Source organism: Macaca fascicularis, chromosome 9, assembly GCF_037993035.2.
Source record: "Macaca fascicularis isolate 582-1 chromosome 9, T2T-MFA8v1.1".
NCBI classification, from domain to species: Eukaryota; Metazoa; Chordata; class Mammalia; order Primates; family Cercopithecidae; genus Macaca; species Macaca fascicularis.
In genome coordinates, this window is record NC_088383.1 from 108,796,933 (window position 1) to 108,823,851 (window position 26,919).

The following is a 26,919-nucleotide window of genomic DNA, read 5'->3' on the forward strand; positions in this document are numbered from 1 at the left end:
TTCTATTCTTCCTGGCACAGTGCAGAAATGGTGACCACAGACTACCAAATTTTGCTACCTGCTACCTGTGCTCCCAGGGGCCTCCACTTCTCCTTGTGGTTGGCATTCTAGGTGATTCCTTATCAAAAACCATTAGGGAGTTCTACTAATATTGAGGTGGGAACTTTGCAGGTGAAGTTCTCCATCTACCTGGAGTACCTACGAGCAGTAGGATTTTTTTCAATATTCTTCATCATCCTTGCATTTGTGATGAATTCTGTGGCTTTTATTGGATCCAACCTCTGGCTCAGTGCTTGGACCAGTGACTCTAAAATCTTCAATAGCACCGACTATCCAAAATCTCAGAGGGACATGAGACTTGGAGTCTACGGAGCTCTGGGATTAGCGCAAGGTATGTCTGATGGCTATGACATCTTACAGAATCTGTCTGGACCCTGTACTTTTCCTGGACTCAGGAATGCATTTGCCGTTATGTCCTAGGCACAAGTCATCAGGGATTCCTGTGCATGGTGCTGACAAAACTGCTTCCATTTCTAGGTATATTTGTGTTCATAGCACATTTCTGGAGTGCCTTTGGTTTCGTCCATGCATCAAATATCTTGCACAAGCAACTGCTCAACAATATCCTTCGAGCACCCATGAGATTTTTTGACACAACACCCACAGGCCGGATTGTGAACAGGTTTGCCGGTGTAAGTATCTCAAGGACTGTCAGGTGGTATGTTTATATACTGAGGATCTTTCTGACAGGGAGGAATTATCATGTCCCCCCAGACAACACTGTTCAGTTCCAGTTCTTTTGTCCACTCAACATGCAGGTGTTTCTTGAGTACTTGCTGTGAGTTCCCAAGGATCCTGGAGATTCAGGGATGAACATCTCTGACCCTTCAAGTAACTCAGCATCTAGTGAAGAAGACAACCAAGGAAGTGAAGGATTATAATAGAATATAGTAAAACCAGTAACAACAGTGTGTAGAAAAGTGGTCTGGGAGTACAAAGGAAAAAAGGCACTACCCCAGCCTGAGTGATAAAGGTAGGAAATGTCAGAAAAGGTGAAACTTAAGTCATAGAAGCAAGCCAGGGGAGATGGTGAGGGTTGGGGGCAGGGATGGCAGTAGAGCAGGGTGAGAAGGATTATTCTGCAGAGGAAAGAACATAAATAAAAGCACTGTCACTGCCTGGGACAGGAAATCCAAGAGACAGTAGGATAACCCTTTGCTTGGCCTCTGCCTCCATTCCTGAAATTTCTATCTTGAATGCTTTAAGAATGAGTAAATTTGGTCTGGACTACGAAATAGAGCCATCGGTGATTTAAGAAGTTCTCAGATATTGTTTCCATCTACCCCAGATCCTGGAACCCTTGGCATTCATTCACTCATTCATTCAACAACCTTGATTGAGCACTTTCTATGAGCCAAGTACTGTACTGGGCACCTGGGCACTCAATGAATATGAAGATTATAGATGTCTCTCTGCCATGGGTCAGACCCGACTCATTGATTTTTTAGTGTATCTGAGATGGGAATTCAGGAACAGAGGCAGAGAGCAGGCAATTCTGAATGACAAGTAACTATTACCAGCACAGTTTTTAGCCCTCTGCTTATGGAGCAGCTCTGGACTCTTGTTTGTTGGCCTTGGGGCAGACAGAAAGTATAGCTCACAGTCCACAGCCAGATTCTGGGGACACAGTAAACACTTCAAAAGTGGGCCGTTAACTGGTCCCCCTGTGTCACCTTCCTCTGGGGCAGAAACAGTGGGCATGATGTCACTAGAGACAACTTCAATGGCCTTTCTGCTCTTTACTAGAACCTAAAAGAACACTCCATTTTGGGTGAGAAATTTCTCGTAGTAATTTTACAAAGATCACAGTTTTCCCCATGTTGTAACATATATAATCTTCTGGGAAAGAGAACACAGGGGTTTTCTGTGAGTTACTTAGGCAACAGTCATAGTTTGAAGACTGCATTTGCATGAAAAAGGAAACTGTCATTAATTATATAGTAAGTTTTGTTGGGGAGGTGGCTCAGACCTATTAAGGGGAGTCTGATCAAGGGGCCTCTGGGATCGATGGCTGAATTAAGAGGAGATGGAGTGGAGGAAGGAAAGATGGAGACTCTGTGCCAGGTAAGGGTCAAAAGTAATCTGCATAGAACTGATAACTGGTAAGGATTTCTTTTCTCTGCCAACTGTGGGTATAGTTATTTGCATTCTGATAGGACTTTGGGAAAGGTAGGTTAGACTCAGGAGTCATCCTGATTCAGAGCTTTCTTGGAAGACTGTTATCCCTGATCCAGTTTGAGAAATTCCAGAGATAACTTAAACTCACTTTGGTACTCACATATTACTAATCATAGAATCAATATAATCCTCAGAAATGTAGGCAAGGGCAACCCAAAATATAAACCAAGCTTCTTGAGTGTTCTCCAAACCATCCATCCATTGATTCGTTTTCTTATTTGTTCATTTATTCTACATGACTCGTAGGCAACATGGCAGTAAGACACGTCTGTTCCCACTGGGTTCCTTGGTTAGAACATTGTCCAGGCAGGTTCACGTTCAACCCCAGCTCCCTTCCCCTTGGTCCTCTGGTTCACATTCAACCCCAGCTCCCTTCCCCTTGGTCCTCTATGCTTGGCAGAGGAAACAACTTCCTGAGTATCAGTCAAGAGTGGGTGGCAGGGCCTGATGACCAGAGCCTCCAAGCAAATGTTTATCAAATGCCTGTTATGTGCCAGGCTCTGTTCTAGGTACTCAATGGAATTAGGACCTGTGTAAAGTTAGAATAATTGAATTGGCTTGGTTATGGGAGAAGAATTTACCTGTAAGGCTCTATTAGCTTACAATGATTATGAATGGTTTAGTAAATCTGACAAGTGGGAATTTCACTGAGAAGCATGAAAACCTTTACCAAGTCTGTTGAAAAAGGTAAAGGATGACTGCCATCATCTGTTTGGAGGGATTTTTATAAATGAATAATTTTTTTTTTTTTTTTGATACTAAGTCTCACTCTGTCACCCAAGCTGGAGTGCAGTGGCATGATCTTGGCTCACTGCAACCTCCGCCTCCCAGGTTCAAGTGATTTTCCTGCCTCAGCTTCCTGAGTAACTGGGATTACAGGCACATGCCACCATGCCCAGCTAGTTTTTGTATTTTTAGTAGAGACGGAGTTTCACCATGTTGGTCAAGCTGGTCTTGAACTCCCAATCTCAGGTGATCCACCTGCCTTGGCCTCGCAAAGTGCTGGGATTACAGGTGTGAGCCACCGTGCCCGGCCTAAATGAAGAAATTATGGAAATGAAATTGGTTATTGGGGTGAGCAGTGCAGCCTAGTGCAAATGGACACAATGAAATGATTACATGAAGGAGTACTGGGAACAAACAGAATCCAGCAGATCCCTTGCTAGGACACGGAAGATGTAAACTATCTTAGGAAGACCTCGATGATGGTGTAGCTCTCCTAATTGTTTTCCTAGGATATTTCCACGGTGGATGACACCCTGCCTCAGTCCATGCGCAGCTGGATTACATGCTTCTTGGGGATAATCAGCACCCTTGTCATGATCTGCATGGCCACGCCTGTCTTCACCATCATCGTCATTCCTCTTGGCATTATTTATGTATCTGTTCAGGTAGGTTTGGAAATTTGGCTAAGTCATCCTTCCTCTCTATTTACAAAAGCCCAGCCTCTTTCCTGAGAATCTTCTTTGGTTCATTGCTAGTCCTTCATTCCTCCCCTCAGCATCTTTGCCATTTAGTCATACATTGGCATACCCAGGAGCCCACAGGCCACTGTCTGAAGCTGAAGTGAGAGCATCAGTGGGTGCACCATTCATGGCAAATGTCACCCTAACTGCTGCCCGCCTCCCACTCCCTGGAGGCTTAGGTGGGACAGATTTATGTTTGGATCCAAGACTACTTTGAGATTGGCTCTGGATACAGTCTTGCAGCTCCATAAGATCCCCCATGACGATTAGGTCGGTTCCAGAAGAGCCATGCTGTGGTGCTTCCTTGGTTGACTTTGGACAGGTATAGCTGCTTGGAGATGTCCCTCAGCAGCAGCTGGGTCTCTCTTTTTACTTCGGCAAAGTTCTAGTTCCACTGGGGTGTCTGTGGGTAGTTTAGGCTCAATTCCGGCGTATTCTTCGAGGGAATGTGCACCTTGAAAGCAAAACAGGGAAACTGGAATGAGTGGAAGGAACCCTATTCCCACAATAAAATGGATGAGGGAGGGGGAGTCTGTGGGGGAACTCTGGTCCCACCAGCTGCTTTTGTGGTGAACTGTTTGCCTGGGGAAACAATTCTGAAGACATTGTGGTCAGGGGCCTGTGGCCTTGTGGCCTGCGATTGGCGGCTCCCGCCGTGTCCACGTGCAGTTCCTCAGGCACACTGTCACTATAGTGGCCTTTTAACTGTTAATAACAAACCAACAAACAAGAAGCAGGGTTATTGGAGGGGACGTCTGTACATCCCTGTATAACATTTTGCATCCCGACTCTCCAATGCCCCACTCTTCCCAGGTTTCAACAAATCCTCACAGAATCTAGTAGCAGCACGGACTCATTCCACTCCCCCTTGCCCTCAGGCCACAGGGTTCTTCCTGCGTTGGATTCCACCCTGTTCCAGTTCTTACCCCTTCAGCACTCTGCATACCTCCAGAATTCTCTGTACCTTCACACACCACTGAGGCACAGTTTTGGTCACTTACCTGAACAGATTCTTCCATTTTTACCCAAACCTAGGCATGCCTTTTTCTGGCCATTTCCTGCCCATACCCATGGGCCCCGCTGCCTTTACAAAATCCTTTTGAGGACGTTTTCTCTAATGAGTACAGAAACTGTCACATGGACGAGATCCATAGATCTGGGGGATATGGGTTAGGCTGACGGAACTCCTCGGGAGGTTTGGAGACTCAAAGTTCTGAGGCTGTGGTGTGGTCTCCTCATGTTCACCCCCCTCTGTTCCCCGCCAACCCCAGTCTTCTCATTGGTCTCCTCCTCGGAGCCTCTCTCATCATATTCTGCTCCCAGACATGGCACGGCAGGCTTTTGTCTTGTTCAGACGTAAGCTGTGGCCGTCAAGGGGAAGAACGCTGGGTTGTGGCCAGAAAGAAGGAAGATGGTGGATGCCCCATGACTGCAGGACTGGCTGATTCTTTACTTTTTGTGTCCAGATATTTTATGTGTCTACCTCCCGCCAGCTGAGGCGTCTGGACTCTGTCACCAGGTCCCCAATCTACTCTCACTTCAGCGAGACTGTGTCAGGTTTGCCGGTTATCCGTGCCTTTGAGCACCAGCAGCGATTTCTGAAACAAAATGAGGTGAGGATTGACACCAACCAGAAATGTGTCTTTTCCTGGATCATCTCCAACAGGTGAGGCTTCCCCTGGGTATTTACCCATGTGTGTGCTTTGGGGTTCCACATGTTTGACGTTAGCTGTGGGAGGGCAGGCATGGCTAGTGGTGTGAAATTCACTCTGGCCACACACACTGTCGTGCTGTGTAAGTGGAGAGAAGAAAGCGTGAGCTTTGGAGTCAGAGACTGGGTCCCCATGCCAGCTCTGCTGTTTACCAAGCTGAGTGAATTGCCTTGGCCTCTCTAAGGAAAATCTCCATTTCTTTGTTTTTGTAATGGCCAGAACACACCCTATATCACAGAGTTCCACCTGTCTCATGGTGGAAGTCAAATGACACTTGTGAGCGTTTTGTAACCCAGTAGCAAACAAGTTCTGGGTGAACTGAACATCCTCTGTTTACTTTTCTGAGAACGGATGTGAGATTCTCCATAGTCATGACACTCTTTCTGGATAGTGAAGGCAGTGGAGGTTGGAGAGAGGAGAGTTGGAAATTTTTAGGTAAGACCATTGACGACAGAAAGAGAAAATTCCACCCTGTGAACAGGGTGAGCGGTATTCTCCAGTATCCTTAAGCCCTGGCAAGCGGTATGTCCTGGAAAGAGGAAGATCTTTTTCAGAAAGAAAAATTCTTGAGTGGCTTCCAAAGTGTCTTGAGGTGCTAAAGATGCTCAGTATTATTTGGAATGTGGAAAGGTCAGAAGTTTGATTGTAAAGATATTTTATTTCTTAGAGACTTTCCAAGAAGGAAAAGGCATATAAGTAAATCTTATTAGACCTTCACTGTAAAGTACATATCATATTTATTCATACACATGCTGGAATTATTGGTGCGGACATTTAAATACATTTTCTTTGGGAAAGTCCTTTTTTTTTTTTTTTTTTTTTTTGAAGGAGTTTCCCTCTTGTTGCCCAGGCTGGAGTACAGTTGCAATCTCAGCTCACCACAACCTCTGCCTCCTGGGTTCAAGCAATTCTCCTGCCTCAGCCTCCCAAGTAGCTGGGATTACAGGCATGCACCACCACGCCCAGTTAATTTTTTTTTATTTTTAGTAGAGACGGGGTTTCTCCATGTTGGTCAGGCTGGTCTCGAACTCTCTACCTCAGGTGATCTGCCTGCCTCAGCCTCCCACAGTGCTGGGATTACAGGCGTGAGCCACCGCGCCCGGCCTGGGAAAGTCCGTTTTTATAAACTGTGTCTATACGCACGTTCTCTTCAGTTCTCTATGAAATCCAAGTGTATATACCTGTGGCCAACTCGCACCTAACTTCCTTTCACCCTTGGCTGCTTCTTCCCCTTTTACAAATGCTGAAATCAAACGGGGCACGATGACCCTTCCTGTGGTGCTTACTTTTTAATCTTACACATGGATTCACTACAGCATTGCTTCCCCAGCCTGATCAAAAGAAGTCATTTGGAGCGTTCATTTAAAATGCAGATTCTTGGCCGGAAGCAGTGGCTCATACCTGTAATTCCAGCACTTTGGGAGACTGAGACAAGCAGATCACGTGAGCCCAGGAGTTCAAGACCAGCCTGGACAACATGATGAAATCCAGGCTCTACAGAAAACACACACACACACACACACACACACACAAAAGTAGCTGGGTTCAGTGGTGTGCACCTATAGTTCCAGCTACTTGGGAGGTTGAGGTGGGAGGATGGCTTGAGCCCCGGAGGTCGAGGCTGCAGTGAGCCATGATCACGCCACTGCACTCTAGCCTTGGTGACAGAGCAAGACCTTGTCTCATAAAACAAAAACAAACAGAAAAAATGCATATTCTTGAATCCCATCCTAGGCGCCCTGAAATCAGAATCTTAAAGGAAGGGGTCCAGGAATTTTCCACATGAATTTGTAACATTGTATACTAACAGTTGCCCTAGGTGATTCTTATGATTTGGTGAGTTTGGTGGACATTGCACTGTAGGATTCCCTTAGTTCAGCAAAGCCCTCTAGGATCTTTAAAATGCAATTTGTTTTCTTAAAAATAATATCAATAGGCTTTTAGGAAAACATGTTGTTTCTAAGTCAAATTGAAGCATCGCCTAAGAGTGCAGCCTGATTGAGTCAAACCCTCTGAGAATGTTCTGTGAACACCAAGTTTGCTGGTTAAGATAAGGATGTGATCAGTGACACCCACTCTCTTGTTCTGTTGCCCCACAGGTGGCTAGCAATTCGCCTGGAGCTGGTTGGGAACCTGATCGTCTTCTTTTCAGCCTTGATGATGGTTATCTACAGAGATACCTTAAGTGGGGACACTGTTGGCTTTGTTCTGTCCAATGCACTCAATGTGAGTTTGAAGGTTGAGAGTTTGGTTTCGTTAGTGCACTTATTCTTAAATTAAGCCTGATGTATACTGTGGAGTCTGTGCTCTTGATTCCTTCTTAAACCCAGAGGGACTAAGGGAGGCTGAGGTTCAAACCCTGGCTCCATCTTTTACCCATGGACATGCTCCTTACTCTTCCTAAGTAGACATGAATGCCATCTAGAAAACTGGACATAAATGTTGACCTTAGGGCTTAAGAAGGCAATTTCATGTGTTTCAATCTAATTGTTCCCTGTCTGCCTCTTTGCTTGGTTCTAGTTAAAAGAGAGAATACATAACTTTCTTCTCTAGAATGCAGCAGTAATCAGAAAGCCTTTTTGAACAAATAATTCCTCCTGTGTTTATTTTTCTTAGATGGTAGAATAATTGGAGGTAATTCTAATAAAGAACATAGAGTCTGATAAAACTATAGAATGTGTCTCACTGCAGCATCCCCAGCATGACTAGGGGATACATGGCAGGCATGATTCTTTTCTAGCACCTAAGACAGTGGCTGGCACTACCGTAATTATTCAGTCAATATTTGTTATAAATGAGTCATTTGACCATCTTTTTGAACTAATTTTTTTTAGTTCAAAGAGATTTGCATAGTTATATGTGGGCTTTATATAATAGTGGTGTCTTCATTAGAAGTTAATAAGGCTAGTGGAGCGCAGTGGCTCACACCTGCAATCCCAGCACTTTGGGAGGCCGAGGCGGGTGGATCACCTGAGGTCAGGAGTTTGAGACCAGCCTGGCCAACATGGTGAAACCCCATCTCTACTAAAAATACAAAAATTAGCCAGGCGTGGTGGCAGGTGCCTGTAATCCCAGCTACTAGGGAGGCAAGAGACTGCAGTCACTTAGTTCCTTGTGTCACTGCCCTTTCATCCCCCTATTTCTAGGCTTTTTAGCCCAGGACAGGCAAGGCAAATAGTCAGGAAACTATTGTATTGAACCAAAACAAAATGACTCAAATACCAGCAATTACATATGCTTCAATCTACACAAAGTGGATACTCCGATTCCCCATGATTCTGTCCTCTGCTGTCTCTGGCTCCCTTTCTCTAACCACCATTTGCTCAACAAAAAACTCCCTGTGCATATATGCAAACTCCTGAGTCTTTTCCTGAGAGAAGTTTGCATCTGAGTAATCTACAGATTCCCTGGCCTGGATCATGCCTTTCTCTGATTCACAAAGAACACTAGGCATACAGGCAGGAGGCCTGACCTCTGCTCCCACTCCGCCCATTGCCAGACTCTCCAATTCCAGCTTTAGCCCCAAACCACTAGACACACATTGCGCTTTGCATGAGCACCTAATTGTTCTGCAGCCATTCAATGCACTGCTCTTAATTCCTTCCCCAAGGAGGCAAGGATTGTCTTTCTTACACTTTTCCTTACTCCCTTGCAGAGCCCAGCACAGTGCTGGGTACAAAGTCAGCACTGGACTGTCCTTGTGGTTTGAGTGGTTGAGTTTTGTGCCTATGATGATTTTCAGTCTTCTGGTTTTTCTGTAGATCACACAAACCCTGAACTGGCTGGTGAGGATGACATCAGAAATAGAGACCAACATTGTGGCGGCTGAGCGAATAACTGAGTACACAAAAGTGGAAAATGAGGTAAGGAGGAACTGGAAAAATCCAGGGACAAGGCAAAAACAACATGCACCTCCTTCGAGGGTGCATCTGTAGAATTTCTCCATATTTCACATGGGCCCGTAATGGTCCCTAAAGTTTCCTTTCCTCGAACTCAAAGGACCTCATTTCTTCAAACTTAGAATAGGAAATGGTTTAGGGGATGTCAAGTCTTGGAACATACCATGGAGATCTACAGCACAAGCTTGTGGTGTATTTTTCTTTAACTGAATAAGGTAGGAACTTTCCAAAGTACAAGTCCAGTTCATTCTATTAAACGCAGAGGCCATTAGGTAGCTGGGACACTGCTACCCTTCTCCTGTTCTATGACACGAGTCATGGGTAGACTGTTCGGCTGAGTTGTCACCTTATAAAACTTACTTCTCATCTTGTCTCCTTGCCAGGCACCCTGGGTGACTGATAAGAGGCCTCCGCCAGATTGGCCCAGCAAAGGCAGGATCCAGTTTAACAACTACCAAGTGCGGTACCGACCTGAGCTGGATCTGGTCCTCAGAGGGATCACTTGTGACATCGGTAGCATGGAGAAGGTAGGTGGAGTGAAGCAAGGCCTGGATGGGAGGCCTTGTGATCAAACAGCAATTGGACAGAGTGGAGAGCAGCTGGGCCCTAAGCCTTCATCATTTGGATGGAGGGAGAGGGTCAGGGCACTTCCTCTGCCCTGGGGAGGTGTGGGGACACAGTATCAGAGGGAAGGATAGCAGCCAGGAATCACACAGACTTACTGCAGCTGTGGGGGCCTTCTGCTCAGCTCCTCCCTGCCTCCTAGCCAGCTGACCAGGGCCCCTTTCCTATAAGGTCCACAGTATGCAGAGAGGAAGTCAGGAAGGAAACAAGGGGGCATCCAGGCCTGGTGAAGGAACTGTTGAGAATAGCAGTGTGGAGGGTTGTCCCTGAAGGAAGAATGGCCCAGTTCTCCTCCCAGTCTTCAAAGTCAGGCACCCTCCTTAGGTGCTGTTGTTCTCCGAGGACTTGGGGTCTGATGAGCAAGGGCGCTGAAGTCCAGATCAGAGTCTGGCTCTCAGCTGGTGGCAGACCTAATCTTTCCCTTCTTCACAAGGATTTTTCTTCTTTCTTTATTTTTACTTTTATTTATTTATTTATTCATTTATTTTTTGAGATGGAGTCTCACTCTATTACCCAGGCTGGAGCGCAGTGGTGCAATCTTGGCTCACTGCAACCTCTGCTTCCCGGGCTCAAGTGATTTTCCTACTCAGACTCCCAAGTAGCTGGGACTACAGTGCACGCCACCATGCCTGGCTAATTTTTTTTGTATTTTTAGTAGAGACGGGGTTTCTCCATGTTGACCAGGCTGGTCTTGAACTCCTGGCCTCAGGTGATCTGCCCGCCTTGGCCTCCCAAAGTGCTGGGATTACAGGCATGAGCGACCGCACCTGGCCTAAACAAGGATTTTGTTTTTATCTATAAGTTCCAATAATAATTGTAACAACAGCTGCCAAGAGAGTCCATTTCAAAGTGACTATAGTTCGCAGCAAACAATGATTTTTGACATCTTTTTCTGACATCCGGGTACTTTTTTCCTTACCAAAACCAAAATCAGTTTAGTATCTTAGAGATGGAGCAGCCAATCACTGCCTCTTACCTCATGTGACTGTGAACGCCCTGGCTAAATAACTTCTCCCCAAGAATTGCATGTGGAACTAATGTGTAAGGGAACTATATTCACAGATTGGTGTGGTGGGCAGGACAGGAGCTGGAAAGTCATCCCTCACAAACTGCCTCTTCAGAATCTTAGAAGCTGCCGGTGGTCAGATCATCATTGATGGAGTAGATATTGCTTCCATTGGGCTCCACGACCTCCGAGAGAAGCTGACCATCATCCCCCAGGTGAGCTCTAGAACTTACTCGGGCACATGCCGTGGGGAGCAGCTTGTTTTACAGGAAACATATGCAGCTTCTTCTTGATGTCTATTCAGTCAGCACTGTCAATTCCGCAGTCTACTCCAGATACCTGAGCTAGTTCCCTGGGATGGACACGTCGTTTCCAGGTTTCCAAAACTTAAGTTTTGAAATGTTTGGTAATATGCATTTGTGGCTGCCTGTATCTGACCACTAGGTGGCAGCAACACAACAGAAGTCAAGCAGAGCGGATGATTATTTAGCGTTGCTATAGCCCATGACGGTTTGCAATACTTCTGCAATCAGCATTAGCAGTTTTGCCGCTGAAGCTTGAAGCCATTAAGCTTTATACTTCCCATTTGCTATGGTTAAAAGGTAGAGGAGGGAATTTGCTGCAGGTTTCTGCCAGCAAGCGGAACGCTTCGTGCATCAGCAAGAAAGATTTCCCCTCGGCTTCCTCTCCGGATCCTGCCAGATAAGGATTGCCGCGGGGCCTCTGGGCTCCCCAGCAGCGCGCGGCTCCTCAGGAGAACCTTTCGCCCTCCGCCCACTGCAGCCCAGTTCCTCTAGGGGTAGCTTTGGTCTGTGTGGTGTTTGCTCAGTTCGATAGTCCTTTCTCCAGCCTCTTCAAAAGGGTGACACCTTCTTCTCATGCGGCTGTACTATTCTTTCCTCTACCCTCTTCTGATCCCTCCACCTTGAAACCACGAGTTTGGGTTTGGGAGGCCGAGGCAGGTAAATCACTGGAGCCCAGGAGTTCAAGATCAGCCTAGGCAACATGGCAAGAAACCATCTCTACAAAAAATTGAAAAAATCAGCCAGGCATGGTGGTGCGTGCCTGTGGTCCCAGCTACTCGGGAGGCTGAGGTGGGAGGATCACCTGAGCTAAGGACGTCAAGGCTGTAGTGAGTGGTGTTCGTGCCACTGCACTCCAGTGTGGGCAACAGAGTGAAACTCGGTCTCAAAAGCAAAAAATAAACCGAGGACTTCTCTTAACCCTGTGCCTGGCCCCTGGCTGGTAGCCACTCCGAGCCTGAGGAGGGAAAACCTTGTGGAAGCTGAACCACAAACCAGCTTCCTGCCTCAGGAATCCACCTCAGGCCCAGTCCTATCCACCATCTCCCAGTCCCGAGGAACTCCGAGGTCCTTTTCAGGCGTGAGCCCCAACAGCCGCCTTGTCCCTTCACTTGCAGGACCCCATCCTGTTCTCTGGAAGCCTGAGGATGAATCTCGACCCTTTCAACAACTACTCAGATGAGGAGATTTGGAAGGCCCTGGAGCTGGCTCACCTCAAGTCTTTTGTGGCCAACCTGCAGCTTGGGTTATCCCACGAAGTGACAGAGGCCGGTGGCAACCTGAGGTAATGTTCCATAGCCTGCTGCCCTGCAGGCAGTGAGAGGATGTGAGGGGGCCACTCCTGGTGTTCCTCGTGTTAGGTGATGCCTGGCATAGAATTTTCGCCGGGCGCGGTGGCTCAAGCCTGTAATCCCAGCACTTTGGGAGGCCGAGACGGGCGGATCACGAGGTCAGGAGATCGAGACCATCCTGGCTAACACAGTGAAACCCCGTCTCTACTAAAAAATACAAAAAAAAAAACTAGCCGGGCGAGGTGGCGGGCGCCTGTAGTCCCAGCTACTCAGGAGGCTGAGGCAAGAGAATGGTGTGAACCCGGGAGGCGGAGCTTGCAGTGAGCTGAGATCCGGCCACTGTATTCCAGCCTGGGTAAGACAGCCAGACTCCGCCTCAAAAAAAAAAAAAAAAAAGAATTTTCATCCGGGTCTGATTCCTAAAGTGTAAAATGAACCTGTTGTAAACTTCACAAGATAAAATAGCTGTGAAAGTGCTTCAAAACTCTTGAAAACTGGCCAGGCACAGTGGCTCACGCCTGTAGTCCCAGCACTCTGGGAGGCTGAGGCAGGTAGATCACCTGACATCAGGAGTTGGAGACCAGCCTGGTCAACATGGTGAAACCCTGTCTCTACTAAAAATACAAAAAGTAGCTGAGCATGGTGGTGGGCACCTGTAGTCCCAAGCTACTCAGGAGGCTGAGGCAGGAGAATCGCTTAAACCCAGGAAGTGGAGGTTGCAGTGAGCCAAGATTGTGCCACTACACTCCAGCCTGGGTGACAGAGCAAGACTCTGTCTAAAAAATAATAATAATAATAAAATAACTCTTGAAAACCTTTGTTATTGGCCGGGCGCAGTGGCTCATGCCTGTAATCACAGCACTTTGGGAGGCTGAGGCCGGTGGATCATGAGGTCAGGAGTTCAAGACCAGCCTGGCCAAGATGGTGAAAGCCCATCTCTACTAAAAATACAAAAAATTAACTGGGCGTGGTGGCGGGCACCTGTAATCTCAGCTACTCAGGAGGCTGAGGCAGAGAATTGCTTGAACTTGGGAGGCAGAGGCTGCAGTGAGCCGAGATCGCACCACTGCACTCCAGCCTGGGAGACAGAGCGAGACTCCATCTCAAAAAAAAAAGAGAAAGAAAACCTTTGTTATTAAATGTAATCCTCGTATGATATTACACAACGTGAGCTTACACATCCCACAGTTGTGGAGAACCACAGAAAGCAGAGGCTCCCAGCTGCGCACAATCAGGATGAAAATAGTCTGGCTGCCTGGTCCAACCCTAGAGTCTGATTTAATTGTATGAGGTTAGACTGGACTTGGGGAGTTTTAAAGGATTCCCACAAGGCTGTTAAGCGCATCCCAGTTTAAAAACCACTGATCTAAAGAGCATGCGGATGACAGGGAACGTGACATCTGTAAAGTACTTAGGCACTGCTGAAACACCTGAAATCAACAAAAGACTCTCTTGGCTTTCAGTTATTTTTACGTTTCCAAAACATTTTTACATAGTTGACAGTTCACTTCTGGCCTTCGCTGCACGTTTGTCCATTAATAAGTTGACCTGGCATTTTTCCTGTAACATTTTTGTTTTTCCTTCCATACACTGAAGTTCTGCCCTCAGCCAAAGCCCACTACTCATGGACAGGTCTTGCTCCTGTCCCAGGTGCCTCAGTGGTGTTGGCAGGGAATAGGCCATTTGCAAGTTGAAGCTCAGGAAGGAAGGGACGGCTCAGTAACTGATTCATGGACCAGCCGCTCTGGCTTCACCTGGGAGCTTGTTGCACATGCAGAATCTCAGGGTGTAGACCTACTCACCAGAATCTGCATTTTAGCAAGATTCCCAGGTGATTTGTGTGCACGTTACACTTGAGAAGCACTGCCTAGAGTTTTGTGATTAACTAGGCTGCAAACTAAAATCACCCAGGAAGCTTTAAAACTCCCAATGCCTAAACTGTAGCCCAGACCAATTGAATCGGGGACCCAGGTGATTTCAATGTGTAGCCCCAGGGAACAAGCCCTGGTAGAGAGCATCAGCAGTTTACTTTCCCTCCACAACAGGTCTAGCAACTAGCAGGACTCAAGTAGGTCTTTAGGCCAGTGTAAAAGATCATTCAAACATTCAGTCAGCAAAAATGTAGTAACACCGGCCAGGCGCGTGGCTCATGCCTGTAATCCCAGCACTTTGGGAGGCCGTCACAGGCGGATCACCTGATGTCGGGAGTTTGAGACCAGCCTGACCAACATGGAGACACCTCATCTCTACTAAAAATACAAAATTAGCTGGGCAAGGTGGCGCATGCCTGTAATCCCTTGGGAGGGTGAGGCAGGAGAATTGCTTGAACCCAGGAGGCAGAGGTTGCGGTGAGCTGAGATTGCGCCATTGCCCTCCAGCCTGGGTGACAAGAGCAAAACTCTGTCTCAGAACAAAACAAAACAGTAATAACACCTACTATGTGCCAGGTACTGAAAATACAGAGGCAAAGAGAGACACAACCCTGACTTCCTAGCACTTAACAGCATAATGAAGACAGACGTGTGACAGTAAATGCCAGTACAGTCTGTGCTACAGAGGGGACTTGTGGGATGCTGTGATAGGGTGCAATGGGAGGCCTTGACATTTCTGGTTTGTATAAACAAAAATCATGCCATCTTTCTCCTGTCCAAGCTGAGAGATGCTTAAATGGTATTACCAATGCCTTGATTTCAGACCTGAGTTTCAAACCTGGACCGGGGGACTAAAACTTACATTTCTCTGTTGAATGACAGGCAAGTTCAGCTGGGCGAGAGCAGCTGAAAGCCAAAGTGGCGCCCCAGCAACAGAGTCTGTTACTGTGAAGTCCAAAGTATACATGACACTTGGGGCCAGGCAGGAGTTTTGTACAAGCTAAGTAAATAGTTTTTCAGTGTCTCTGATCTTACATTACGGGGAAAACTGGAAGTTCATCTTGGATGACTTCTCATCTCCTGCAGAAATTTTCTTACAGAGAATTACAGAACTTTAGCCACCCCCTGTTTAATATGTTCCCTAATGGCCACAGCAGGAAAGAGCAATTAGCAAATTCCTGAATATTTCCTTCACATCATTTCCCAAAGCTTCTTTATGTAAGTAAGAGGTCCAGCCTTCATTACAGGCTTTTAGCAAATTAAAGCCATTTGCATTTTACAAGCATATTTGAATTCCACATACATTGCATCTCACACCAAGACATCACGTTCATTAGATACCTTCATCTCTAATCAAGGCAGAAGGCTTTGAACAAATAATTAGCCTTGAGATTAGAATTACACATTAAAATAATAAATGGATTTGCTAAGGCCACAAAGAAATGCCACTGGGGCATTCTAGTGTAGTTCCTCCCTATATTAATGGTTTCAGGTCAAATACTGCTAAAGTAAACTTGGTGACATTCCTGTTGTTTTGGAAATGTTGATATCACGGCAACCAAATACAAAGCATTGTTCCTGGGCCAGTGTTATCCAAACTCGTTTAAGCATAAAAATGGCCTGGGGTGCTTAGTAAAAAGGCACGTTCCTAGGCTCCTCCCCACTCTGATTGAGTAAAGCAGGGGCCCAGAAATATGACTTTTTAATTAAGTACTTGGGGTGGGTCTTCAATCGGGGAAGTTTGAAAAACGATGCTCACAATAGCAACGTACGGCTCGTTGAAGAGGCCCAAACATTCCAGGGCAACTTTGGAGTGGGGGTTTTGAAAGTCTCATCTGGAACATGAAAATGGTCCCCTGCCCTGCGTCTTTCCTTGGTCCTTAGGAGCTAACGCATAGCTGCTTCTATTGGCTGCAGCATAGGCCAGAGGCAGCTGCTGTGCCTGGGCAGGGCTCTGCTTCGGAAATCCAAGATCCTGGTCCTGGATGAGGCCACTGCTGCGGTGGATCTGGAGACAGACAACCTCATTCAGACGACCATCCAAAACGAGTTCGCCCACTGCACAGTGATCACCATCGCCCACAGGCTGCACACCATCATGGACAGTGACAAGTGAGTGTGGGGGGACAGGGCTTGACACAGATGGCTTAACCCTTGCTCTACAGTAACAGTGTCTGCCGGGAAACACCTAATGGCAGAAGGTTTAACCACCACCATATTACTGATGAGGAAACTGAGACTTAGGGATGTCAAGTAATCTGGCCCAAATTTTACATCAAGCGAATGAAAGCGAACAAGGTTAAGGGAACTAGTCATATCTTGAGGGTAAAATAGGAAACTGTGTGTTGTAACAATTAACTGGGTATGGGGAGGTGGCAGCTCAAGCGGTGAGAGGCAGATGTTGACCGTAGACCTTCCCAACTGTCCTGAGCCTCAGCTGCTGCTCTGTGAAATAGCTAGACGCTTTCTATTCCTTCCAGCTGTGTCATATTACAATCAAAGTCAGTAATCTTAGAAAGCTGTTTGGAGATGATAGGCACCCTTTGTAAACCAATCTATCCTTAAACAATGTGTACTTCTTTTAAAAACTCATGTAAATGAACTCATACTGCCTGTATTCTTCTATTACTTGATTCTTTTGTTCAATATTATTTGCAGAATTCATCCATGTTGATGTGCGTAGCTGTGGCTCATTGATTTTCAGGGCTTTGTAACCTTGTCTGACTATACCACAACTTAGTCCTGGTTATTCTTATAAATGCCTAGACTTGAGATGCTGCTTTCTAAGACTTTTCTTTCTTTCTTCCTTGTTTCAGGGTAATGGTCCTAGACAATGGGAAGATTGTAGAGTACGGCAGCCCTGAAGAACTGCTACAAACCCCTGGACCTTTTTACTTTATGGCTAAGGAAGCTGGCATTGAGAATGTGAACAGCACAGAATTCTAGCAGAAGGCTCCACGGGTTAGAAAAGGACTATAAGAATAATTTCTTATTTAATTTTATTTTTTGTAAAATACAGAATACATACAAAAGTATGTATAAAATGTATGTTTTAAAAAAGGATAAGTGAACATCCATGAACCTACTACCCAGGTTAAGAAAATAAATATCACCAGGTAGTTGAGAAACCCCTCGATTGTCTACCTCGATCGTACTTACTTGCTACCCACCTCTCCCAGGGACAACCACTGTCCTGAATTTCATGATGATTATTCCCTTGCCTTTCATTTCCGTTTTATCACCTTGGTATGTGTCTTTAAACAACGTATACCCTTTTTTACTTATGTAAGTGGACTGACTCACACTGCATACATCTTCTATGACTTGATTCTTTTGTTCAATATTGTATTTGAGATTCATCCATGGTGATGCAAATAGGTGCGTTATTTTTTTCACTGCTCTATAAGCTGGCATTGTACGAATACAGCACAATGTATCAGTTTTAACATTGGGGATCATTAGCATTATTCTCAGGTTTTTTAAAATTATAAACAATACTACTATGGACATTCTGGTCTACATCTCCTGGCACATATGTAAGAGTTTCTCGGCTGGGCGCGGTGGCTCAAGCCTGTAATCCCAGCACTTTGGGAGGCCGAGACGGGTGGATCACGAGGTCAGGAGATCGAGACCATCCTGGCTAACACGGTGAAACCCCGTCTCTACTAAAAAAATACAAAAAACTAGCCAGGCGAGGTGGCGGGCGCCTGTAGTCCCAGCTACTCGGGAGGCTGAGGCAGGAGAATGGCGGGAACCCGGGAGGCGGAGCTTGCAGTGAGCTGAGATCCGGCCACTGCACTCCAGCTTGGGCGACAGAGCGAGACTCCGTCTCAAAAAAAAAAAAAAAAAAAGAGTTTCTCTAGGGTATACCCTAGGAATGGAGGAGGGTATGCACATGTTTACATGCACTAACTAGCTGGTGCCAAACTGGTAATGCCAACTGAAAACATTGCTGTCAATCTGATGAATATGAATTGATGTATCACTGAGAATTTCATTTGCATTTCCCTGGTATCTATTGGGGATGAATATATTTTCATGTTTCTGATTTGCATTTCTAATCATTTTTTAAATATTGTGTCTGATAATTCCAATGTCTGGATTCTTTATCTGTTGTTTCTGTTGGTTTTTACTCATGGTATTTTATTTCCTTGTATGTCTTGTGCATTTTTATTATAAGCTTGTTCTCCTTAAAACTTTGTGGACATTCTTTGGGGCCTAAGTTGACTGTGAGTTCTTCCTAAGGGAATTGGGAATGCATTAGCCTGTTGCCTGGGGCATTACCCAGAACCTCTTTGAATGAAATTCTTCACTAAGGGGTTTCAAACCACCGTGCAACTTCAGACCACAATCCTGTACAACAGCTTGTGATTTACAAATTCTCGAGGGAGAGTGACAGGTTGGAGATAGGTGTGGGGTTTTGTTGTTGATTTTGACTCCTGCATTCTGCATGGCAGGGTCTAGGCCTCTTTACCTGTACGTTGCAGGTATAACCCTTTCATGACACAGGTTCATCAGAAGGTTTTAGTCTGCACTGTAGCAGACCTTGGCTTTACCTCTTGCCTTGGCATCCTACATTATCAACAAAGTGAGAGTTTAAGATCTTCTGGGCAGGAGATTTCCGAAACCAGCCTAAGTTTGGGGCCTTCCTCACCTCCTAGGGCCTTTGTGTCAGATTCTTCTGGTTCTTCATATTCCTTACCTCCATTTCAGTGATGTAGTGATAAAGATGTTGATTTATTCAGCATTTCACTGTCTGTTTAGTGAGGTGCTTAGCATTAAACTTCTGAAATGCAGGGCAAATAGCTAGTGTAAGCATACCTCTGGCTTGCCCTGAATAGTTAGGGGTTACATCTGTTTTCCCAAAACAGTAATAGCCCCCCCTTTCACACACACACAAAAATTGTCTCATTTGTATGAAAAACTTGTGTGCCTCCTACACATAGCCCTGTGAATTAGATTTTGAATCACAGCATGGATGGTGATCAACAAAGTTGTATAAATATTGAAGTATTGGCTGGGGGGGCACTATTCATGGAGAATCCCCTCCTTAATTCTGCAAACTAGATATAGTACATTGTGAATATTCTATAATCATTGGCTATTTTTTACAGCTAGCTTTTCAGATCTATACTTGCTTATGTACATGAAATGTAGCTCCTGTAAATTGCAGATTAGTATATATTAAGATGCCATCGATTATAAAATACCTATTATTTTCTATACCACGAAGAAAGAATACTGCCAATTAAACTTTGGCATGCATTGTTTGTAAAATGCAACCTATTTGTGGGAAAAAAAATAGCATTTTAAGATTAATACAATACAATACAATACCTGTAAAGCTCTGTAAGAGCTAAGTCATGTCCTTTATTTCTGCTAGTGACCTTTGTTCTTTTTTCCTGATTGTTCCAGTCTCTATTGCTCTTTTAATCCAATATCATCATCATCATCATCACTTCCCTTATCTCTTTTTCTCAACTATTTCACTGCTAGATAGCTAACCACTGGTTTCACCATCTATTCTTTCTAATCATTAGAATTTCAAAAAACTACTTTTTTCTTTTTTTTTAGTGGTGTTTTAAAAATTTTTTATTTATTTATTTATTTTTTAGTGTTTATTTTGAAAGCACATTCCATACACGCAAACTTTCCAACTTGTTTCTTAAATGAGTTTTTAGATATAGAGCATTTAGAGGAGCAGGAGGAACTTTGGAAAACAAAGGAACTATTTATGCTGACTCTAGAAGCCAGAGAAATGCAAGCTTGGTAAAGCACCAACGATAAAAGTGAAACTAAAGGAGAAACTTGATACTTTCTCAATTTGTTTCTCAAACAAAATGGTCCAGTTGATGTCGGTATAGTTATAACCAGAGAACTTTGAAGATTACCAACCATCACTTATTTACTTAGCTTCCAGTAAATGTCTGACACTGTGCCAAAAATTTTTAAAAAGCTATCTAGGACAGGCGCTGTGGCTCATACCTGTAACCCCAGCACTTTGAGACGCTGCGGTGGGTGGATCACCTGAGGTCAGGAGTTCGAGACCAGCCTGGCCAACATGGTGAAACCCCGTCTATACTAAAAATACAAAAATTAGCCAAGCATGGTAGCACATGCCTGTAATCACAGCTGCTCGGGAGGCTGAGGCAGGAGAATCGCTTGAACCCAGGAGGCGGAGGTTGTAGTGAGCCAGGATCGTGCCATTGTACTCTAGCCTGAGGGACAGAGCAAGACTCCATCTCAAAAAAAAAAAAAGTTATCTAATATAAACTAAATAAAGATTACTTTCCATTGTGGCCTAATTAATATCCCCTTCACAAGCTTTATTTCACTTACCAATTTCAGGGACAATTTTAGATAACTACCTAAAACTATACATTCCCAAATTCCACCATATCTTCACCATTTTTCACTGATCTTTCGGGTGCTTTCTGTGCCCTTCCCAATTCTTCTGGGTGCATGGAATCATAGTGTTTCAGAAGTAAAGGGGCCTATGCCATTGTTAAGCTACTGTCTTTCAGTTTCAAACCTACCCTTTTAGATTTTGCTCTGTGACGCTGGGACTTAGAAATCTCATTTCTGCTTTGCCAACTATTCCTATTAAGTTCTGACAATAGGAGGTGCTGGAGGGACACTGGACGCAGGCCGGATGAGGAAGAAAACGAGCTCCTTCCCGTTGGCTCTGTTGCTATCAGCACCACTCTAACAGTTTCTCTGCAGCAGCAGTTCTTTCTCACAGGCAGCCACATTGATTTTAGTTTGTAGTTTTTCAACATTCACAGAAACAGTGTCGTCAAGCCCAACACCAACACCAGCTGAGCAGCGTCCCCTTTTTCAGAAGCAATAAACAGACTGAAAGAAAACAAACTAATTTTAGATTGATACATTGGCACAAACAGGAAGAATAAGTCTATAAAAATATAAAGAATAAACCTGTAAGAATAAACCATCAGGCCTACATTTCTGGCAGAATAATTTTGCATAAGCACTTTTGGAAACATCCTCAGAATAAATCTGTTTATATAATAGAATGAGAATACATTTAACCACAAATGCATACTGATCATGAATTTATTTTAGAATTAGCAAACAATATTGTACAAACATTGATATTTAAATCTCTAAGCTCCTGCAACTTGGATTTAGTTAGCAAATACTATATTCTACTCTGAGTTTGGTCTTCCACATGGACTAGACACTAGACTGGTTTTTTGAAAGGTTTCATACTGTTCGAAAATACCATAAGTAGGCCAGGCACAGTGACTCACACCTGCAATTCCAGCACACTTTGCGAGACCTAGGCAGGCCAGAACACTTGAGCCCAGGAGTTCGAGACCAGCCTGAGCAATAAGGTAAGACCCTCCCCCCCGCTGTCTCTACAAAAAAAAAAAATACAGAAAGTTAACTAGGTGTAGTGGTGCGTGCCTGTAGTCCCAGCTACTCAGAAGGCTGAGGTGGAAGGATCCCTTGAGCCCAGGAGGTTGAGGCTACAGTGAGCTGAGATCACACCACTCCATTCCAGCCTGGGTGACAGAGTGGGACTCTGTCTCCAAAAAAAGAAAGAAAGAAAGAAAGAAAATATCATACGTAAAAGATTGTAAAAATGTATAAAACAATTGGCTGTAAAAAGCACTCCATTGTCATAGTCCTTTTAATTTCAAATGCAAGTAGTTATGCTATAGAATTTAACTGTTACAATATAAAAAGCAACTATTTGTGGAAAAGGTAGAAAAAAGGAGAAAATGGCCAGGTGCAGGGGCTCACACCTGTAAACCCAACACTTTGGGAGGCCTAGGCAGGAGGACCATTTGAGCTCAGGAGTTCAAGACCGAACTGGGAATGTATGTATGGCAGTGTTTCTTTAAGGTAAATGAACATAAAAATCGAGTTTTTGGAAGAGAAGCTAGGCTAGTTTGGTTCTTACTGAATTTTGAAAATGGACTAGAATAGAACTCCTTCTTCAATTCTAACAATCAAGGCCTTGGTCACCATATTGGTAATCTCTTGGTTAATCCTCTTGGTTCTCACATGATTTCCATCTGGCGATTATGCCTGACAAACACTATCACGGATTTCAGATCCATCTGCCCTGTTCCTTGACAGACATCTTTGGGGCAATTACTTGCTGCTCAAGCCTGTAGACCAGGGCTGTCCAATCTTTTGACCTCCCTGGGCCACATGGGAAGAAGAATTGTCTTGGGCCACATATAAAATACACTAACACTAATGATAGCTGATAAGCTTTAAAAAAAAAAAAAGATCGCAAAAAAAATCTGATTATGTTTTAAGAAAGTTTAGAAATTTGTGGTGGGCCACATTGAAAGCCATGGGCCACATGCGGCCCACAGGCCATGGGTTGGACAAGCTTGCTATAGACACTCGTTCTTCTCTGGAAAACAACTTGGTTGTCAGGAGATTGTGGATAGCACTGGTTGTTCTATTAGCTCTGGTCACAGGTATTGCTCCTGACACCTGGTGCTAAACAGTATCTTTGCCTGGCTGGCTTCTTTTGTAGTGCTTATCTGCAGGTAACTTGTGGTCTGGTTTGTCAGGGTTTGCATTCTGGTAACACAAAGGTAGCTTCTGGTATAATAAATATTTGCCTGGTTGACATGATTATTAGGTCCAATCTGTAAACCAATTACTCTTTGGCCAGCTTTTCATTGTCCTTAATCCAACAGTCTAAGTTCTCTGCATACTTGACTCCAATGTTAAGGTTGAACAGAATTCTTTTATTTTAGTTGGACCTAGAGTAGGGGTATGACTCTAGGGCCAAATTTGCCCTGCTACCTGTTTTTGCAAATAAAGTTTTACTGGAACACATCCATGCTCCTTTGTTTCTTTGTCATCTATGCCTGCTTTCATGTTACAATACAGAGTTGAGGATTTGGCCCACAAAGCTTAAAATATTTACTATCTAGCCCTTTAAGAACAGGTTTGCTGACCACTGCTCTAGAGCCACCAGTGTAGCCTGGACTGGGTCATGATTCCATGCTCAAAAAGACTATTTGCCGGCTGGGCGCGGTGGCTCACGCCTGTAATCCCAACAGTTTGGGAGGCTGAGGTGGGCGGATCCCCTAAGGCTGGGAGTTTGAGATCAGCCTGACCAATGGAGAAACCCCGTCTCTACTAAAAATACAAAAAATTAGCCAGGCATGGTGGTGCATGCCTATAATTCCAGCTACTCGGGAAGCTGAGGCAGGAGACTCAAACCTAGGAGGCGGAGGTTGTGGTGAGCCAAGATTGTGCCATTGCACTCCAGCCTGGGCAACAAGAGCACAACTCCATCTCAAAAAAAAAAAAAAAAAAAAAAAAGACTATTTGCCTTTAAAATGTCATGTGGCTTCATACCTGTGATAGAATAATGGTCCTCAAAGATGTCCACATCCTAATCCTCAAAGCCTGTGAATATCCCACCTTCCCTGGAAAAAAGGACTTTAACTGATGTGATTAAGTTAAGGATCTTCAGATGGGGAGAGCACCGTGGACTGGCCAGGTGGGCTCAATGTAAACACAGCATTCTTATAAAGGAGGCAGAACAGCTGGCGTGAGAGCGTGCTGTGATGACGATGGAGAGAGACAGTCGAAGGTGCCACACTGCTGGCTTTGAGGACGGAGGGAGTGGCCACAAGCCAGGGTATGTAGACCCTAGGAGTTGGAAAAGGTAAGGAAAGGAATCTTCCCCTGGAGACTCCGTGAGGGACCAGTCCTGCCAACACCTTGACTTTAGCCTGGTGAGACTAATTTTGAACTTCTGACCTCCAGAATGCTGAGATAAATTTGTTTTAAGGCACTAAATTTGTGGGAACTTGTTATAGCGATAGGAACTAATAAAAGTAGGCCCAAGTAGCTCTGATAAAACTGCCACAGTTCTTCAACTAAAGTCAGTTTAATGACAATTCATGGATCTTCTTCATTAAATCCCACCGTAGTTTGAATATGTAGAGGGTCATGCTGCCTTTTAAGCCCAGCTAAAAGTTGGTTGCAATACTCATGCCTGGCATCCCTTCTATCAAAGTGCAAAAATCTTACTCAGTTTGAACAGAGTTGCAGGTATTTTCTTGATCTCAACTGAAAGCTGTATGAGGACTGTTGTCAAAGTGAGTCCTGTTGATTTTGACGACGGCGAATTGAGAATTTCTCACCCTCAGCTTCCCCAGTTCTGAACCTCTGGGGTGGTTGCTGTGGGAAATGCTTGGGTTAGACGCCGAGGTGTAGCGGTCCACAGGCATTGCTCTGTGCCGTGGTCCTGCTCCGTCTACAGGCCTGTCAGGGTGGCGGCAGGGTCTCACCCACCTGCCTGCTCCCCGGAAGTGTTTCCTGAACGAATACATTGCTGAGACTCTAACCAGAGGCTTGCTCCCTTCCACCACCACCCCACAGCCTATCGCTGGGAAGGCACTCATTCTGCCCCTCCCTCCTTGAGGTCATCTCTTGAGTGTTAAGGCATAGGTATCCCTATGTAGCTTGCAAAATCTGCGACTTGTGGAAAACTCCCTTCTTGACATATGTAAAATACTAATGCTGATCTGCACTAACAATTGCCGCGAAGCTCTAGCCGGCTGTGGGGAATGAGCCAGGGGCTCAACCAGATCGGAGTCCGCTGCCCTGCTCTGCAGCACTGGCTGTTCTGCCACACACGGCAAAGGCCAACTGCGAAGACTTCAGCAGCATCACGTACCAACAGGCGGCAGTTTAACGCCCCGTGAGTTATGTGGTGACCAGAGAGGGCATTTAGCATGAAGTATTTAAAGCTGGAGGTTTCTCGGTCCTCAGGCATAAGGTTCTGCAAATGAAACACAGTTCAGAGTGCAACTTTTTCTTCTAAGGTCCGTTTGTACTTCTGAGCCTGAACTAACACCCTCATCAACAGAATCCAAGCTTCACAATTAATTAAAACGGTGACACAAAATTCAATCCTTATTGAAACTGAGCTCCTCTGGAGCTCACATTTCATGAAAGTTTGTGAACATCATCTCATTGGATTCTCACAGTAACCTGATAGGAACAGATATCTACACACAATAATCAGAGGAGGCCCCATATCTATGTTTACACGTGATAGGTTCCCACCATCAGTCCCTACCGTGGGACTCGTGGATGAAAGCACAACTGAACTACTTCCAGACAGAAGGGGAGGAAGATAGGGAGGTAAGCCAGCAAGCTGGATTTAAGAATTTTCTTTGCCATTTCCTCCTAGAGTGTCTGAAACATCTGACACCCTCTCCTTCCTTGGTTTTTGTAAATCCTGCTTTTCTGACAGTAAAAAGTTCCACTTTAAAAACTTGTCTAACAACAGGTGCTTCTCAAACCTTAATGTGCACACAAGTCACCTGAGGATCTTGTTCAACTAGACTGATTCAGTAACGCTGCGGAGGTGGCCCCTGCAGGCCCAGCGGGCTCACAGGTGGTGGCAATGGCAATGCTGCTGGCCTGGAGACCACTTTTTTTTTTTAAGTGGGGGGGAGGGGGCTTGGGTAGGGCCGGGCGCGGTGGCTCACACCTGTAATCCCAGCATTTTGGGAGGCCGAGGCAGGCGGATCACCTGAGGTTGGGAGTTCGAGACCAGCCTGACCAACACGGAGAAACCCCGTCTCTACTAAAAATACAAAATTAGCCGGGCATGGTGGCGCATGCCTGTAATCTCAGCTACTTGGGAGGCTGAGGCAGGAGAATCGCTGGAACCAGGGAGGCAGAGGTTGAAGCAAGCGGAGATTACACCATTGCATTCCAGCCTGGGCACCAAGAGTGAACGTCTGTCTCAAAAAAAAAAAAAAAAAAAAAAGGTGGGTTCTTGCTGTTGCCCAGGCTGGGATGCAGTAGTGCCATCATAGCTCACTGCAGCCTCAAACTCCTGGGCTGAAGGGGATACTCCTGCCTCAGCCTCCCAAGCAGCTGGGATTAAGGGCTTGAGCCACTGTGGCTGGCTCTGCAGGTCACATTTTAAGGAGGAAGAGCCTAGAAGTCATCTGGTATTTAAAACAAAACTCATCTTTTTTTTTAATTGTCAAAAATGATTTGAGATGAAGTAACTACATAGATTTTGCAGTACTGTGGAATCCTTATATTTAAAGTTACACAAAGACTCATCTTACAAACTTGCTCCCATCCCAGTTATCTCCCTTTTGACCGCGATTCCATTATTCAATTTCATATTTTTGATAGATGCTGATTTTTTTCCATTCTCAATCTAATGCCTGAATCAGTTGGTTTATTTTCCCCATTCATTGGCTTTTCCTGCCTTTGGTCTGTTCTCCCTCCACAGCAGCCTGTTGCTATTTAGCTCACTGCAAGTGCCGCCACCACCACACCCAGCTAATTTTTTGTATTTTTAGTAGAGACAGGGTTTCACCGTGTTAGCCAGGCTGGTCTTGATCTCCTGCCTCCGTGATCTGCCCACCTCGGCCTCTCAAAGTGCTGGGATTACAGACGTGAGCCACCGCACCTGGCCGCTATTTAGCTTTCTTAAAACAGGCCATCCCCTTAAAAACCTACGGGAGTTTATT

The 26,919-nt window shown here is 45.1% G+C and overlaps 1 protein-coding gene across 5 annotated transcripts in view; it reads left to right on the plus strand.

Moving 5' to 3' along the window:
* ABCC2 (ATP binding cassette subfamily C member 2) overlaps nucleotides 1-18,606 on the plus strand; it is a 60,874-nt gene extending 42,268 nt beyond the window's left edge. For 2 of the 5 annotated variants that reach the window (XM_045361359.2, XM_074002439.1), the window contains 11 exons: nucleotides 172-391; nucleotides 538-692; nucleotides 3,474-3,629; nucleotides 5,171-5,370; nucleotides 7,516-7,642; nucleotides 9,178-9,279; nucleotides 9,699-9,842; nucleotides 11,002-11,160; nucleotides 12,366-12,532; nucleotides 16,328-16,522; nucleotides 17,227-18,606. In XM_045361359.2, the coding sequence (XP_045217294.2) occupies nucleotides 172-391; nucleotides 538-692; nucleotides 3,474-3,629; nucleotides 5,171-5,370; nucleotides 7,516-7,642; nucleotides 9,178-9,279; nucleotides 9,699-9,842; nucleotides 11,002-11,160; nucleotides 12,366-12,532; nucleotides 16,328-16,522; nucleotides 17,227-17,356 (1,755 nt within the window). In that variant the 3' untranslated portion in view covers nucleotides 17,357-18,606. Of the gene's footprint in view, nucleotides 1-171; nucleotides 392-537; nucleotides 693-818; nucleotides 962-3,473; nucleotides 3,630-5,170; nucleotides 5,371-7,515; nucleotides 7,643-9,177; nucleotides 9,280-9,698; nucleotides 9,843-11,001; nucleotides 11,161-12,365; nucleotides 12,533-16,294; nucleotides 16,523-17,226 lie in introns of those variants that run through there. The other 3 variants (XR_012418064.1, XR_280804.5, XM_074002438.1) reach the window with 3 other exon arrangements.
* Nucleotides 18,607-26,919: the final 8,313 nt, after the last annotated feature.